We start from the raw sequence: 16,949 nt of genomic DNA on the forward strand, positions 1-16,949 counted from the left end.
ATTAAATCCACAATTATTCCACAAATGTACAAAGTAAAGGCCAGTTACCTATTGCAAAGATTTGTGATAAAGTATCAGATGCTGCATTTTATCCACAAGGGGTATTACTGAGAATCGCGCAGAAATTGTGTCTTCAACAGCTCACACAACAAGGGCAGGAGTGGGAGCACAAGAGCATTTGGAAAAAAGTCCCCACTGGCAGAAGTGGCCCAATGCCTTTTGTAGTTCCATAAAATATGTGACTTTTTTTCCTTAGGTTACATGAACTGTACTTGGCTGGTTTTCACAAAACTGGGGAAGGGGTAATCACCAATTGAAAATAGCTATTTTATACGAAATATTTGTGGTGGTAAAAGCAAATGGTAAATTTGGGAGAAATTCTCTCTCTCTCTTTTTTTTATGTCACATATATTTTATCACATGAAAGAAAAAAAAAAGAATATTTCCCCTCCCAAACTTCCCCTCCCCCAAATTATAAGTCTATATACCATTGAATTTTTTTTCATATATAAAAATAGGTCTCTGGTTCATTCTAGATTTACTATGCAAAGTAAATGTCCTGAATGTGCAATCTTTAACTCAATAAATGGATCATTTTAGTTAAAAAAAAATAAAAAAAGGAAGAGGAATTAAAGAGCATTGAAAACAGGACCATAAACTGGACAACTGAAGCAAGACCCAGCCACAGCCATGACTGATGTCGGTGTTTTGCATTGTCCTTCTAGAAGGCAGATGTCCTTGGACAGGGAGGAAGCGGCCGAGGGCCGTCTGTGCAGCCTCAGCAGAATTGGCAGAGGAGTGCCGTGTGGGGAGCGTGGAGAGGGGCTAGGCTCGAGGTCACAGTGGCTAACGGGGCAGGAGGGACATTCTCGGGGGACACAGATGATGCCTGTGTCTGAGAGGTCCCCTCCAAAAGAGACTGCTCCTCCTTCTCTTACTCTTAAATTTGCCCCCAAACAAAAATTGTAGTGAAAGGCCACAAAAGCCATGTGAAGATGGGCTCCCACAGGGGATCCAGGCCAGGACAGAGGGCCAGTCCTCGTGGGGCCCTCTGGAGGAAATTCTCAATTTTGTCTTCATCTAAAATTTGAGAGCCTGGAATCAATGTCACTGTAGCTTTAGAGGAAGCTTGTACCAAGGTGCACGAGGGGCTACCAGCGTGGCTTTCGTGAGAATTGCTCTTCTTTATCCACCACAAATTCATTCCTATTGTAAAGGAACTTCTTAATAGGAAGATACTAAATATCTAGGGCGGCCACAGAAAGAAGGATAGAGAAGCGTGGCTGAGACATACAGCGACAGGGACACGTTCCAGGGGTGGATTTACCTCCACGCTGAGCCTTTTTACTGATAGGTTTTGCTTTTCGTGCAAAATGTCCAAATCCAAGTCTCACTAAGATCATTCTATTCTGTATGTGTTGGATTCAACTGTGTACCCCTCAAATTCATATGTTAAAGCCCCAACTGTTCCGCAATGTGACTATATTTAGAGATAGGGTTTCTAATACAATCACCTTTCAAGGAGATTTTGATTGAGTACAGGAAGCCATGAGGGTGGGGCCTTGCGGTGACCTGGCCAGCATCCTCACAGAAGAGGAAGGGACCCCAGGAATGTCATCCACAGAGGAGAAGCCACATGAGCCCAAGAGGGAAGGTGGTTGTCTGGACCCCAGGAGGAGAGCCTCGTGGAGAGCCCACTCTACTGCACCTGGTGTCGGACTCCCAACCTCCAGGAAGGAGAGAAATAAATCCCTGGTGTTCAAGCCGCTGGTCTGTGGGGTTTTGTCATGACAGACCTACCAGATGAACACACCGTGTAAACATTCTATGGTTGAACAAGCCCAAGGAAACTCTCTCTACGAAGGTGAGCTGCACGAAGGCTGAGCATAGGGAAGTGTATTTACTGTGGGCAGGTTGACAGATCAAATGTGGAAGAGCAGGTTAAATGTGAATTTAGGGTAAGTCTATACCATGCAGAATTTATGTTTTTTATCTTTTATAACATTTCCTCTTATTCTTCCCTTATTCAGAGTTCCTGTTGATGTAACTCCTAACCAGATTCACTTGCTCTTTTTTTTTTTAAAAGATGAAGGGAGGGAATCATCCAGTGGGATTAACCTCTAGGTTCAGATTAATCTTACATAAGTGGGAGATGTGAGAGCACACTGGTGCTCTGGTGAGACCTGCTGCTCCCATGAGACCCGCTGCCCTGCCATTTGGATGTGGAGCATCCACATGGAGCCCCAAAGGGGCTTGCTCTCTTCACTGGACGGGGCTCAGCTTCCACAGCTGCTTGCATGCAGGACCAAAGCATGACCAATGAAAGAAAGACAGGTGAAGTGGACTTCATCAAAAATAAAAGCCCTTGTGATTCAAAGGAGCCCACTGAGAAAATGAGTCACAGAACCAGATAAAATATATGCAAATCATGTATCTGATAAGAAACTTAAATCCAGAATGTATAGAGAAGTCGAACAACTCAGATAAAGTGGCAAATGACCAAATTTTCAAAATGCCCACAGGATTTGAATACACGTTTCTCCAAGGAAGATATGCAAGTGGCCAACAGGCACATGTGAAGGGTGTACCATTAGTTATTGTGGAAATGTGAGCCAAAACTATAATAGTACAAGACATCACACATAGTCACACGGCTGTAACTGTTTTAAAAAAATAGAAAGTAACAAGTGTTGAAGAGGACGAAGAGAAGCTGGAACCCTCATGCGTTGCTGATGAAGGTTCAATCAGTGCACTTACTTTGGCAGTTCCCAAAAAGGTTAAACACAGAGTCACCACGTGGCCAAGAAATTCTACCCTTAGCGAGGTAAGAGAAGGGAAGACGATGTCCACACAACAAGTGTACACAAAAGTTCAGAGAACCATTGTTCATTTGCCACAAACTGGAAACAACCCAATGTCCATCAGCTGATGAAGGGATACATAATGTGGACCATCACACCATAGAACATTCCATCATGAACAGGGATGCTGCAAAGACACCTGCTAGAGCACAGATGCCCCTCATAAACAGCAAGCTGAGTGAAAGAAGCCAGTCCCAAGAGACCACACTCTGCCTGGGGTACACAGAATGAATGACATCTGCAGGGACAGAGGTGGATTCGTGTCACCTGGGGCTAGCAGCTAGCAAAGGGGAACGGGGTTTGGGGTTTATTTGGAATGATGAAAATGTTCTAAATTAGATGGTGGTGATAGTTGCACAACTCATGGACCATACCAAAAGCTTCAAGTGTGTGAGCTTTACCAGACCCCACAGAGCTGTTGAAAGAAGCGCACGGCATGGAGCATGGATGTGTGTGGGTGAGTGAGAAGGTACAGGAGGGTGGCCGGAGGTCCCAGATAGGCGTCTCGCCATATGAGGTGATGGGGGAGCCATGAGAGAGGCCTGGACAGAGGAGGGGCTCGTATTTTTAAAGGTCAGTGTCAAGAAAGCGGCATGTGGACAAGACTCAAGTAGACAGGTGTTTGAGGAGGCACAGAGACCACAGAGTCCACTGTGGTGACCCAGGTGCCATAAGCTCCTGGCTTCAGGAGAACAGCAGCTACTGCTGGACACGGTTCAGGTGCAGGATGCTCAGGCTTGCCTGCCCACCTGGACGTGAGACATCAAGGAGACTGTGCATCCAGGGCACCTTCGTGTTGTTTGGCCTTGGCCTGATACACAGGTGCCTTCAAAACATTTAATGTTTTGTTTTGCATAAATGAGTAATCATGAGAAATTAAACTGTCAAAAACCTTGTTGATGATAGTTAACGTGTTTGTAGTGAGAGTTAAATTTTAATGTTAAAAAAAAAATCACCAGAGATTAAAGAGCAAACTTATCTTGATGAGAAGAGTGATGTATAGAATTGCCGAACCAGGTGCTGAACCATCTGAGCTAACATAACCCTGTGTGTTAACAACACTGGAATTAGAATTAAAAACTTAGTTTAAAAAAAAAAAAAACCTGAAAATCTGAAAAGTCCAAAAGCTGCTTACTATGTAGCTTTGGAAGCCTCACTCCAGTCATTCCAGAATTCCAATCCAGGATCAATAAACAAGATGCAAAGTTAATAAGTTTGTAAGCAGGTGATGCGAGACCGTGCTGCCCTCGGGAGCCAGAAGGGCTGATAGGTGGGACTGCATGCTGCCCTTCCCGAGGAGCGTGCATCGGACTGGGGGAGACGGCCGTTTTTAGCAAAGGCACTGAAATACATAAATATTTATGTATACAGAATATGACTCCACCCCCATATGCATGTGTGTGTACAGACACGTGAATGCTACAAAATTAAAACCATGACCTCATCCATGACCCGGACCTAATGCATGTGGTGAGGTTACAATCGTATTTGCTTTCTTTCTAAAGATGATATTCCAAGCTCCATGAGCACCTGCTCGGCAGAGCTCACCAGCTGTTCCAGCAACGCCAGGCAAAGCACCACAGCGGAGCGAGCAGCTACGGGCCCAGTGTCCCCTCAGGCAGGGTGGCCCTCTGACTGAGCCCCCTGCAACCTGGCTGGAGCTGAGGAGGGAGCGGTCACCTCCTCCAAGGGCCCTCCTCTCTTCAAACTAACACCATGTGAATGAGGAGCAAGACTTGTAGATAGAAGGTGCTTGGTCTCTGCAGAACCACCAGGTCAGCCCGTGCTCCCCAGGGCTCCTCACCTGAGCACACAGCAGACTTCTGATGTCCAGGTGCATTGCTTCCAGCACGCCTACCTTCTCACCTGATAAATCCAGGTGCGTAATTCAGAAACACACCCCTGGGGGTCAGCAAACCCAGTAAATGGAAGCGTTAAGCCAGTCACCAGGATTCGTGATGTAGGTGAATTTTTGTACTTTTTTGTGCCTAAAAAGGGAAAAAAATGTCTCATAGGCCTCAAGTGAGGACTGCCTGAAAATCATTCCTCCCGTCAGAGTTGCAACAAGACTGCCGTCAGGGGGCAAGGTAGTCAGTACAAAATGACACGTGTTTTACTCTTCCAGTTACTTAAGAACTTCCAGAAAATACTATCAAGTCTTATTTGTTAGGACACAGAGCCTGCATATTACTTACATGTTCTGTGTTTTGATGCAGATATTTTATTTAATATGTACTTTAAATGATATCTTTTTTTAGGTGACTTCTTGGTCTGCTTTTTCATTCAAAATATGGTTGCCAGATGCATTCTGGCTTTAATCACTAGTGGGATTTTCAAAAAATATGGTGAGACACATCCATGCTGGTATTTATCTGAGACACAAATGTAGGATGCAGGCATATTAAAGGAAAAGATAATAAAGATGAGCAAAGGTAAGAAAGTAGGTTGCATCAGTTAAAAACATAAAGATTTTTTTTTTTTTAGAGAAAAGTAATGACTCAGCATGTGTTTGGTTGTACATGGACACTTGCACATGTACACATCACTCCCGGGGAGTGATTCAAATTCCTTAGAAAGTGGATTAACATTTCTTAAACTGGCCACAAAGTCACTCAGGTCATTGTAATTATAGTCATGCATCATGCTTGGATAAAAGTCATGCATCAATCAGCAGTTTATAAGGGTATCTCACCAATTTTATGAACTTTGTCCCATTTGGAAGGAAGACGTGCCGGTAGCTGGCAGAACCCTATAGGACTCACCCAACACAAATAATCGCCCACAGTGAGGGAGGGAGAAGCCGCCGACAAGATAAGAGGCACTCGGATGAGGGCAGCTGTGGACAGAATGCCCCCTTGGCTCTCCCGGTGGGCGGGCAAAGGCAGGAATTCTAATCTCGTTCAACGGGGTCATTTCCAAGAAGACCCTCCATTGTTCAGAGCCCAGTCAATTCTGATTTAGTCTTTAATCTAAGTGACGGGGAGACCATAGAAACAGGATCACAGCGATGTGTGTTCTGTTAGATTCTAGTCTACTCCTGAGCATGAAAGGCAAGGAGAGACGTCTCCTTCAAGTTCATGCTTCAAACACATCAGGATCCAAGACAACCCATGCACTTCACTGCAACCGACAAACCTTTTCTCGGGGTATCTGTTACGTGGCCTTAGGATTTCTAGCACCTGAATTCGCAATGTGGCTCTCTAGAAACTTGAACACACACACACACACACACACACACGCGGGAGCCTCAAGGAGCTTCCTCCTGCTATCTGTCAAGTCTGAGACTCACCTGAGGGGTGAACCCCTGGGGACTGGCTGACACGGCTGGCCCTAGCTGGCCGGCGGGGCTTTCACACCCACGGTCTGACTCCCACCTAGTCGGTCTCAGTGCTGTAGTTGAGATTCCGACGTGCAGAGAGAGATGAGCTCAGGGGGCTCACGCCGAGGGAACCCCAAACCAGCCCCAGCGACCTCCCATCCTCAGTCGTCACAGAGGCCATGGGAGGTTCTCGGGAGCAGCAGAGACGCTGCTGGAGGAAAGGCCACCGCTAACTCACGGCCACCCAGAGAAGGGACTGTCACATCCATAGCTGCTCTGTTTGCGGTGTTCCCACACACAACGTGTGTACACGGCACGGGCCCCGCGGCTCCTCCACGGCACGTGGTGCACCAGCCTCTCCAGGAATCCCCTCCCCATCTGGTGTGTCCCTTTGCAATAGCCACATAAATGGTGAGAAGGCGCAGCTCGGCTTTTAGTCTCCAGAGTGGAGACACGGACACCTCACACCCGGGGCCCGTCCAGGGGCCTGACTCCTGCTTCTTCCCGGTGCTCCCTCCCATCACGCCACTTCTGCGGCCGACCCCTCCCCAGAGCCCAGGCCTGCACCCAGTCAGGAGCACAGCAGAGGAGCACAGCCAGGCACCCTGGTCTGCTCTGAAGGACAGAGACAGCTTCCAGAGAATCAGACAAAGCCATTCCTTGGCGAGCCCACTGGCTTTGGAAACCCGACACCCCTGTCCTATCAGCAATGCTGCGTAGGAAATCTGGGTCCCCAGATCCCGGCTAAATCCAAGCCTCTGCCACTTAGAGATTTTGAAAATGTGCTTCCCCGGGAGACAAGAATTAGACTCTATTACCTATTAAAAACACGTAGCACTTTGCCAGATGCATGATAAGCTTTCTGTCAGTTACAGCAACGGTTCTATTTAATACCAGACCTCATCAGCTCAACGGTGCAGTAGATGCGCTTCTTTACGTGGTGAGAACAGAAGCACGGATGAACACTGGGCCAGTGTGTGTTCTCAACCAGCTCGGGGGTCATGTGCTTGCGCTTGTGACTATTTCCTGTACTCACACTGAAATGTCGCCTCCCGACTCTTTAACCACAGTTTGGATACATGATTGAAATGAAAACTTCTCTTCACCATTAGGAAAGTTGAATCAATTCAGTTATGCACACTTTTGGGTAGATGAATTTTTTTTAAAAAAGATTGTATTTATTTATTCATGAGAGACACAGAGATAGAGGCAGAGACACAGGCAGAGGGAGAAGCAGGCTCCATCCAGGGAGCCCAATGCGGGACTCGATCCCAGGACTGTGCACGGGATCACGCCCTGAGCCAAAGGCAGGCACTTAACCACTGAGCCACCCAGGCATCCCAATATTTTTTAAATAATATACTTCTACAGTCCACATTTAAAAGAAGGTACTGGATGTATTTTCATACTTTAAATCTCTGCAAATAACCAAGATTTTATCAATTTTATCATTTAAGAATCTAGTGGGTATCTCGATGTCTTTGCAATCCTACGTTTGAAAAACAGAATAAAAAGGAAACTGGGGTAACAAATACTTTAAAACTTAGGAACGAAGAAAGAAAACATAATGGGTATGACTTTTCCCGAGGGAGTGCAATTTACCATGATTTAAAGCAGAATCAAAAGATAATTATCTTCTGGCACTAATTTTAATATGTGCAATAAAACAGAAATTATCGGCTCTGAAGAAAGCAGAAGAATGTTTCCACCAAGGGGGTCCCATAAAACCGCGGAACATCCTGGGCATCACGGACATCCCCAGGATATAAAACAGAGCTGTTTTTAAGAGCTCAGGGAGGAAGAAACATTTTTCTCCCGAGCAGGAGGAGGACACGGCCCCACGTCTCCGCCAGCGCACATGCACAACTGGGAAAGACCAGTGAGACCAGAGGCTTCTCAGGGCCGGGCCAGCCTGGCCCCAGGCTGCTCTCCCCTGGGATCCTTGAAGGGCCATCTCCGCCACCTGGCATTCGGCTGTCAGAAGAGCCACAGGCAGAGAGAGGAGACACACTGAGTTGCCAACTTCGGATGTGAAGCAGCGACAGGAAGCCAACCCTCCCTCCGAGCTCCTGGGAGAGCCTGCCGGCACCCCAACGGCCACCACCTACGGCCATGGCCACTCAGATCAACCCCCAGGGTTAGACAGTGCCCTGGGTCAGCACCCCACCCTGCAGTCAGCAGAGGCGTCCCACAGGGGGCAAGCGGGGTGCTGTGACCCAGGCCAGGAAAAGCCGTGTGTGGCAGAGCGGGGAGCTCAGCCGTCCAGGACCCACATGATGCTCAGGGCTCCAGGAGCTGGGCTGCTCCCACGCTCAAGGCCATGGTCAATGTCCCCGAGTCTCCCACAGACAGAGAAGTCACACGGCGCTCCTCATCCACCAGCAGCCCCAGGTCGTTAAAGGTGGTGGCCGGAGAGGTCAGGGTGTGGGCCACAACACAGAGAAAACATTGCTTCCCCCCCCCGTTCCCAGAGCAGGGCAGTGGGCACAGCCCTGATTCTGGATCCACACCCTCCAACAGACACCCCCTCAGGGCGTGACCCACCTGTATCCTACGTGGCTCGCAGGTACCATGTCTCACACCGGGGACAAGTCATGTCCACATGGGGGACAGGCTTCACTGGAACAGGAGCCCTGGCAAACAGCTGCAGGGTTCCCTGGGTCATCCCCGACTGGCCCCCATGCCCCTGCGCTCACCCTTGACATCTGGGGCTCCCCGGATAAGCCCATTAAACTCTGGAGGGCAGCCTGCTTCACTAGGTGTCACTGATTTAAATGTTCATCTACAAATGTTCATCTCAGGAATATCTAGCACGTGGCCAGGCAGCTGGGCTCCACATCGGTCAGATGAGGTCCTGCATTCCCACAGAAGCTGCTGGGCCTGGGGGATTGGGAGGTTTGGGGCTGGGCTCTATGGTCAGGCCCTGGTCACAGGGGCAGGCCCGGGAGTCGCATAGAGACAGCTGGTGGGGCCTCCATCAGCAGGAATTCTGTCCTGAGACGCTGGCATGATGGGCCCCCAGAGACCTCACCTCCTTGTGCGCCACAGAGGGGATCCAAGCAGTTGTGGCAGGGGAGTACGAGCTTTCAGGCCCATGCATCCTCCTGGCGGCCCCCAGCTCAGGAACGCTGGACAGGACGACCCTGGTGGGTACAGAGCCCGGGCTGTTTCCTGACGCGTTTAATGGTTCCCGGCGCATTATTCTTTTCTCTTCACCTGGGAGAACCATTAGCCCCTTGGTCTCGGCATCCCCCTGGCCGGTGATTACAGGTCCCCTGGAGGCAGGACCATCACCAAGGCAGGAGATGCCAGAGGTCTGAAGGCAGAGGCTTTGCAGGCAGTGCAGAGGGCAGGAGCTGGGCAGGAGGGCTGGTGCCAGGTGGAGCCTGCGTCCTCATCGCGGCGCACACAGCTCCCTGCACCAAGCCCCCCTCTGCTCTCCTTGGGCCTTGGCATTTGCTTTGCTCCCACTGACCATGCAGAAAACACATCCAGGGGAGCCGCTGCCCAAGTCCAGCCAAGAGGCTGACTCAGGGCAGAGGCCCCAGTGGGCTGACACCAGAACCCAGCTGTGGGCCCCTACGACAGGATGCAGAAGAGAAGCAGGCATTATGGTCTCCCAGCTGACAGGACACCGTTGGGGCAACCAGCTGCACCCCAGCTCACAGCTACACTGCAGGTGCAGACGGCTTGGCAGCCCGAGCACACAGAGCTCACTGGCCAGCAGAACCACATCGCTCCAGGACGGCCTGTGTTCCCGGGTCCTCCGGGGTCCTGGCTCCTACTCTGATCCTCAGGGACAGGAGGGGGCGTCCTCTCTACCCAAGGCTTGGTGAGTGCAACCTGCACCCCAGACTGGGGCCCCCAGCCTCCCCCAGACCCTGCCCTCCTCCCAGAGGCTGACGGCTAGGGCCCAGCAGGATGCTGTCCGCCCTCTGCCATGTAGCTGCACATTCAGGGGGGTCCTCCCCTCATCTCAGCTCCCAGACACTCTGCGTGACCATACTCTGGCATCTCTGGGCCCCTAACACCCCAGAAACAGATGCCACTTCACTGCCTGTAGATGCCCTTGGCCCCCTGCATGTCTTGCCAGCCTCATGTCCCCCTCACCCCTTTCTGCTTCACTGGGAAACTCTGGGTGCAGACCTGGGCACCATCAGGCCCGCAGCGATGCCTGGGTGGCTCCTGGAAGAGGGACACTCCAGAGCGATGTCAGGATCTACAGCACCCAGGGCAGAGGATACAACCCTCTTGGTTTTCAGTTAAAAACCACCTGCCACCCCTAAGCAGCCCCTCCTGGGGAGAGGGTGATGAGCATCCCCAGGTGACAGGCCTTCCTTGAGTCCAGGCCAGGACCCCAGCCCCGCTGGCCTGTCCTGAGGGCCAAGTAGGATGGGCAGGAAGGCACACAAGGGGCTCCACACATGGCAAGTCAGGACATGCCGCTTCCCTGCTGCTGTCATTGCTGCTCACAGGACGGAAGGACCTGCCCGTGGCCTTCAGAGGATGTTTACTGACTCTCCCCAAACCTCCAGTACATCACATTCATTCTATCCGGGAGTCAGAAGGCATCACTCAGATGTCACGGAGCCAAATATGACATCGGGAGGAAGGTGGTCATGGTCGTTCACTCCTAGCTCAATCATAGCCACTGTCGGAGCTGATAGAGAGGAGCCTTTGATGGCACGCCACTTCTTCTTGGCATGAAAATCTTAATTATGTTGGTAAAAATATTTTCAGAAAAAGAGATGAAGTAAATATCTAAAATTAACCCCGATATTAAAGCGAGAAAGTCTATGCAGGCTGAAAGAGGGTGGTGACAGTCACCCGTGTCCTCCAGACCATGTCTGTACTGAAGGAGGTCCCGTGTGTGCACGTGCGGCTCCCACAGCCAGGCTGCGGGCTGCTGAGGACAACCGGGCCTCGTCACCCAGGCTGTTCCACTTTCCGCAGTCCGGGTTCGGAGGCTAACAGGCAGGTCCGTGAATCTGCTCAGATGCAAAGGAAGTTTCAAATTATTGTTAAGAATTACAAGGATCTCAGACCCGCAACTCAACAAGACAGAAGAGCCATCATGAGTCAATCACGTGGTAAGATCAGGAGGTCCGGGAGGCAGAGGTGGCCCTGGGCGGGCAGCCCCGTGTGTCCCTAGAGGTGTGAGGACGGAGGGGACACCTTGCACGGTGTCCAAGGCAAGTCAGAATCCTGAGGTGCAGCCATGGCCGGGATGGACCCCCTTGTCTCCCAGTCCATGCATCAGTACAGACCCGGGCTCACCTCAGCCTCATGGGGCCGTCATCCTCTCGTCATAGCTTGCAGATTACCAGAACATTCAAAGTGAAGACATCAATGTCCACGTAATGTGGCTTCCTCCTAATGAACAGCACATTTAAAAACATACCTATCCACCTGTGCTGCCCTGAGGTCTGTTTCTTCGATTGTTGCGTGAAATGGGTTGAATGAGGTAGCCTCTGCGGCTTCCTCAGTTGTGAGATTCCATAATTCCACTAACGCCTCCTCACTGTGCAAGGAGTTCCCAAAGCTCAGCTGCCCCGTAAAACGTGCTCCAAAAGCTAAAGAAATCAGAGCAATGACACAAGTCTCTCCATTTCCCTGAGATTCAGAGTTCTGTTTTTCCTCTACTTTGATTTGTAAAAGGAAAGACTGGGCTTTGGGCACCGACAGGCCCAGCTCAAAGCCGCATGATTTGCAGCATCCAAATCGCCCCGGTTACTCTCTTCCTGGAATTTCGATTCTGTCCTCATCCATGCCCCATATTGCAAACAACAGCATTCCCTAGTGTGAGAGCGTTCCTTGTTCAGAAGCCTTCTCTTACTCCTTTTACATTCCACAAATGCATTTTACATAATTCAAAAACCATGTGTCACAAAACCTCTTCTCTGGTAAAATTTCAAGATCAACTTTTATATCTCGTTCAATAGAAATAAAACAACATAATAAATGATTTGGGAAAGTAGTTGACACTTTCAATTTTATATTAAGAGGGAAAATTGACTAATACATTCTTAATTAAAACAGAATTTTAGTTTTATTCATTAATGTATAAGGATTCATGTAACAGGAGTGATGCTCTTCTTGCTAAGTGAATCACCAAGAGACTCTTACATTTATATTAATATTGAATTTCAATTAATAAAAGTGCAGCAGTCAAGCTGTACTTAATTCTCTTTTCTAGTTATTTATCTGTTTGCTTTATTGTTGTTGTTTGCTTCATTTATCTTGTTTCAGGGAAAAAAGTAATGTTACCTCAGAGAGCCAGTGAAACAGGACAGCACAACTCTTTATTAATTTAATAAGTACTTACTGAGTCCCTACAATGTGTGAATTATCATAGACAGCAGTGCTATGTTTTCCTTTGCGGGAATGGTTCCTGCAATGAACTCCTCACTGAATCCCCCCACACATCCTGACTGCAGGCACACAGCACACACATTACACTGGCAATCATTATCTATGTATCTAGTAGCATCAGTAATCTTATATTATTTTAGCACAAACTCACAGGGCAAAACTAGAGGGACCTTTAATTGATAAAGAAATATCAGAGCGAAAGAAAAATGCATTCCCAGTCTGGCCTCTTGCATTAAAGAACATGAAAAAGTAAGAAAAGACAGCGAATTAAAAAAAAAAAAATACAGAATAGTAAGTCACAAATTATTTATGCTTTGTTAAACAAATGTGCCTATTTCTACAAAAGAAGATCATTAGTAAAAGGATCTTTTAAAAATGAAAATTAGGGGCACCTGAGTGGCTCAGTGAGTTAAGCATCTGACTCTTGCTTTTGGCTCAGGTCATGCTCTCCAGGGTCCTGGGATGGAGCCCTGCATGTGGCTCCATGCTGGACGTGGAGTCTGCTTGAGATTCTCACTCCCTCTCCCTCTGCCCTGCCCTACTCACTCTTAAAATTTAAAAATTTAAACATTAAGTTAAAATAATTAAAATCAAATACAAATGAAGCTCATTTTATATTTGAAATTTCAATGACAACAGTAGTTGTTATGCAAACCTTATGGTTGTTTGATGTTCCATTGTTACACATAATCAATTAAATATTATTCTAATACTGTAAAATACCAATTTGATCTTTCTTCAGATCTTCAAGAGAGAATTCAGTAATTTCCTGTTCCATGTCCATAAATCAACTGAATGTTGCTTTTGTGTTTTGCTCATTTAGGCTGATTTAAATCAAATCCTAGTATAGGGTGCCTTAGGTAAACTGGTGTTTCCTGAAAAGCATTTTCAGTCCCACTGAATGGTGGAAGCCATCCCTGTTGCTGTAGGTTACATAGACTATCAGGTCACAGAAGGCCTGAAAATCTGGTAACAGCCCATGATGAGAGAAACACAGAAATGCGCTTATTCTATGAGCTTACACGCAACTCCATCAAGACCTGAAGTCATTTCCTCTGACAAGTCAAACTGCTTTATAGAAACATGCACCTTGCCAAGGATATTGCTCAGAATAATTATACATGTTCCCCAAGTGAAGCTTAGGTCTGGCCCCATTGCTTCCCCCATGAGAAGCTTTCAAGGCCCACTGAAAACACCACATTGAGTTCATTTCCCACATACTAATCATATGCTACAGAGGCAGAGCTAATGAGTTAACTCTGGGAAATAGGGTGACAAGATTGAACAAAACTAACTCCCCATTTCTAAAGTTCATAAGAGAAGTCTGCACGTTAATATCTTTATGCAATAGGAAAACCTTTTTCCAGCCATTTCTGAGAAAAAAAATTCAAATTCTATAAATATGTTTTAGATTTCCCTGCCATTTGTACACATGTATCCGATAGTCAGACCTCTAGATTTTTCACTTTCTCATCTCAGCCCACTGAGAGCTGCAGCCAGGGAGGATGAGGGTCAAGTCCTGGGCTGTAACAGTGTGAGCTGAGCATGAAGATGTGAGGCTGGAGGCTGTGATGGGGATGTCCCAGGCAGAAACCACACAAGAAGGACCCATCAGACCTGCTCCATCCCAACCCTCTGACTGTGCCTTCATGACTCCTTCCTCATGTTGGGTTGTGTATCTATGACCATTCCTACAACAGACAGTCTGTCCTGGGGCTTCTAGGGGGCTGCAAAATAGCAGGACTCTGGGATTTCCTTCAGAAGTCCTTGATGGGGTATACATCAGGGCACAGGTATGGGAAAGAACCAAACTATTCTTGTATCCTGAACTTTTTGTCTTTTGGGTATTTTTGTTTGTTTGTTTATTTTAGACATGGGCATTCAAACACATTTAAGAGGAATACATGTAACCACAGGTAGCAGAGCTGTGATTCTAAGACTGCTTTGTGAACCTTTATGATGTTTTCACCAGACGCCAATCACAGAACATTCGCAGTATTACAGAGTCTGTGGTCCCTCAGCAGCTGAATACTTTAAACCTGGAAGGACACGTTCTTTCAGTAAGTATTCATTTGAAAAAAATCACTTGAAAAGGCCAGAGGAAGCAAACATGCAATCAGCTAAGTGCAAAGATCACAGAACGAGTCCCCTTTCACGAAACCAGCAAAAGTCGTGAACCCTATAGAAGGCAACCCTTCACCTCTCCAAATGTCAAAACAGTCAGCTTTAACATGTACAAGGCTGTCAAACAGTCTTTTGTAGCAAAGGCAATTCACATAGTTTTGAGGATTTTGAACTAAATCAGCCAAGTGTTTGGACATCTCTGAAATTAGGTCAAAAACAAATACTTGTTATCAAGTACTTCTATTTTTATACCTGAAGCTAAAGTTTGCTTGACATTTTCAGAGAACCCTTTTAAAGAATTTAGAAAATTTAATAAAAACAGCAAAATCCCAACTACATTTTGGTAGTCAGGTCGCAAGAATTATTTGCATGACCCATCGAAAACTGAGGGAAAAGATGGACTACACATGCTTAACTTCCAGAAAACAAAACCACTTCCTACATCTACCAAAGCTCTCTTCACAAAGTAGTAACAGTGAGCCCCTTTTTACCTGAATTCTTATTGGTTTTGTTCTGCCGACTTTTAACTTGTTCGGTCCAAAGCGTGGGGTAACGTGATGCAATATCTAATAAGCCAAAACAAAATCAGAATTATTTTTGATGCATCATGAAAGCACAGTCTCTCAACTCAAGATCTCAGTAGGCAGCCAGAAAGCCAAAAAGTCAGTGTGCTAAATAAATACATACTGTGCGTTTTTAAAGAAATCATTACAGTGATCAAGTATGTGAGACAAAAGGAAAGAATAATTATATTTTTTAAAGTTTAGCATATGCTTTTTTTTTCTATCTTTCTTCACCCAGAAGTGTAGATAAAAGTTATATGGGTCCAGACACTCTCCACTTAAAGCAAGACAGACGCACACCCCCGTGCGGGAAGGATAAGTATTCATGTAACACACAAGGTTTTGTTCAGGACAGATTCAGTACAAACTACAAGATGTAAGATATAATTTTGCATCAGACATTTCAGGAACACCTTCTTTTCGGCAATACCACTAAAGAAGCCACTGAGCACCATCCCTGTCAGTCCCACAGCAGCCCGAGAGCACGGGAAAGGCTGCCTGGGCCTGAGCCACCCTTCGCCACGACGGCCTGTGACCTCAGGCCAGTTATGTCAGGGAAGTTTCTGTGAAGGGGCATCTGAGGACCAGTGAGCTAACGACACTGGTAGCACCTAGCACGGTGCAGATGTGAGCTATTCCTACTACTGTTGTCTGCAACGCGCCATTTAATTCTATCTTTCCATCTTTGATTTACTTATCATGTGCATTCCTTACACTTTGTCTTCAAACCTTCATTCCTTTTGACCTGAGAATCTGTGACACATTGGCAAACACCTAAGACAATTCATTGAGGGCTAAGAATAGGCAATCCATCCTGGCCATGACTACAAAATTCAAAAACCCTCAGAAACATCTGCATGCATGTGACCTTCCAAGGCCTATCTCATGTACCACGTTGTGGTGACACATGACGTGAAAGACGTGATCTCTGAACAAGGAACAGGACATACATGTTTATACCCTTTTAAAATAAATATTTTATGTTATCCAAATTATTAGATTTCAACTCATAAATTTTTATTTGAAAAGAAAGACCTTGGGTTGTGCTACATGAAAGCTCCATGGTGACATCCACATGCCTTGCTCAAAGCCATTAGCAAAGACAGCAGGAGCCCCATAATGTTGGAAGTGGTCAGACCCGACTTCCAGCAGTGAGACTGGCCTGCACTCCCAGGCCCATGACCGCCCCCGGTGCATGTCCACCACCCTCCCCCAGCCAGAGACCATCCTATCCTGGACTCACCTTCTTCGTCTCCTTGAGGTTGGGTCTCCAGCGCTGGAGCTGACGCATCATCTGAATTCAGAACGGAAAAGATTTGCAAGGAGACTACAATTATGAGAGTAAGTTCAGTAAGTGTGCATACAGGATGGAAGCTGAGGGCTTGCATATACCCCACACATCACCCAAAACCACCACCCCAGGGGCACCCATGAGTGGGGCCGGGCAGGGGCTCCCCTGAAACCACACAGGGCACCTGGTCAGCTGCCACTGGACAGTGTCGGCAGCCTGGAAACAGGGCCCCTGAGGGAAATGCTGGGTGGGCTGCCAGTCCCTGGGAGCCAGAGCAGCTCAGGACAGGGGAGGAAGAGACAGAAATAATGTAAGCCAGGGGACACAGCAGTGGGAAAGGGGACTCACATCAAGAGAGTCAGTGAATTGGGGTGACCAAAGACAGAGACGGCTGGGGTGGACTGGGGGAAGCTGGATAT

General features: G+C 47.5%; 1 protein-coding gene across 3 annotated transcripts in view; it reads right to left on the reverse strand.

Moving 5' to 3' along the window:
- Nucleotides 1-16,949, reverse strand: part of SMOC2 (SPARC related modular calcium binding 2) — a 160,911-nt gene that overhangs the window by 69,589 nt on the left and 74,373 nt on the right. For 2 of the 3 annotated variants that reach the window (XM_072765897.1, XM_072765889.1), the window contains exons 6-7: nucleotides 16,483-16,533; nucleotides 15,168-15,242 (exon numbers count right to left, since the gene is read on the reverse strand). In XM_072765897.1, coding sequence (XP_072621998.1) covers nucleotides 15,168-15,242; nucleotides 16,483-16,533 — 126 coding nt within the window. Of the gene's footprint in view, nucleotides 1-15,167; nucleotides 15,243-16,482; nucleotides 16,567-16,949 lie in introns of all 3 variants that reach the window. The other variant, XM_072765909.1, reaches the window with a different exon arrangement.

The sequence above is a fragment of the Vulpes vulpes genome, chromosome 1 (assembly GCF_048418805.1).
Source record: "Vulpes vulpes isolate BD-2025 chromosome 1, VulVul3, whole genome shotgun sequence".
In the NCBI taxonomy this organism is placed as follows: Eukaryota; Metazoa; Chordata; class Mammalia; order Carnivora; family Canidae; genus Vulpes; species Vulpes vulpes.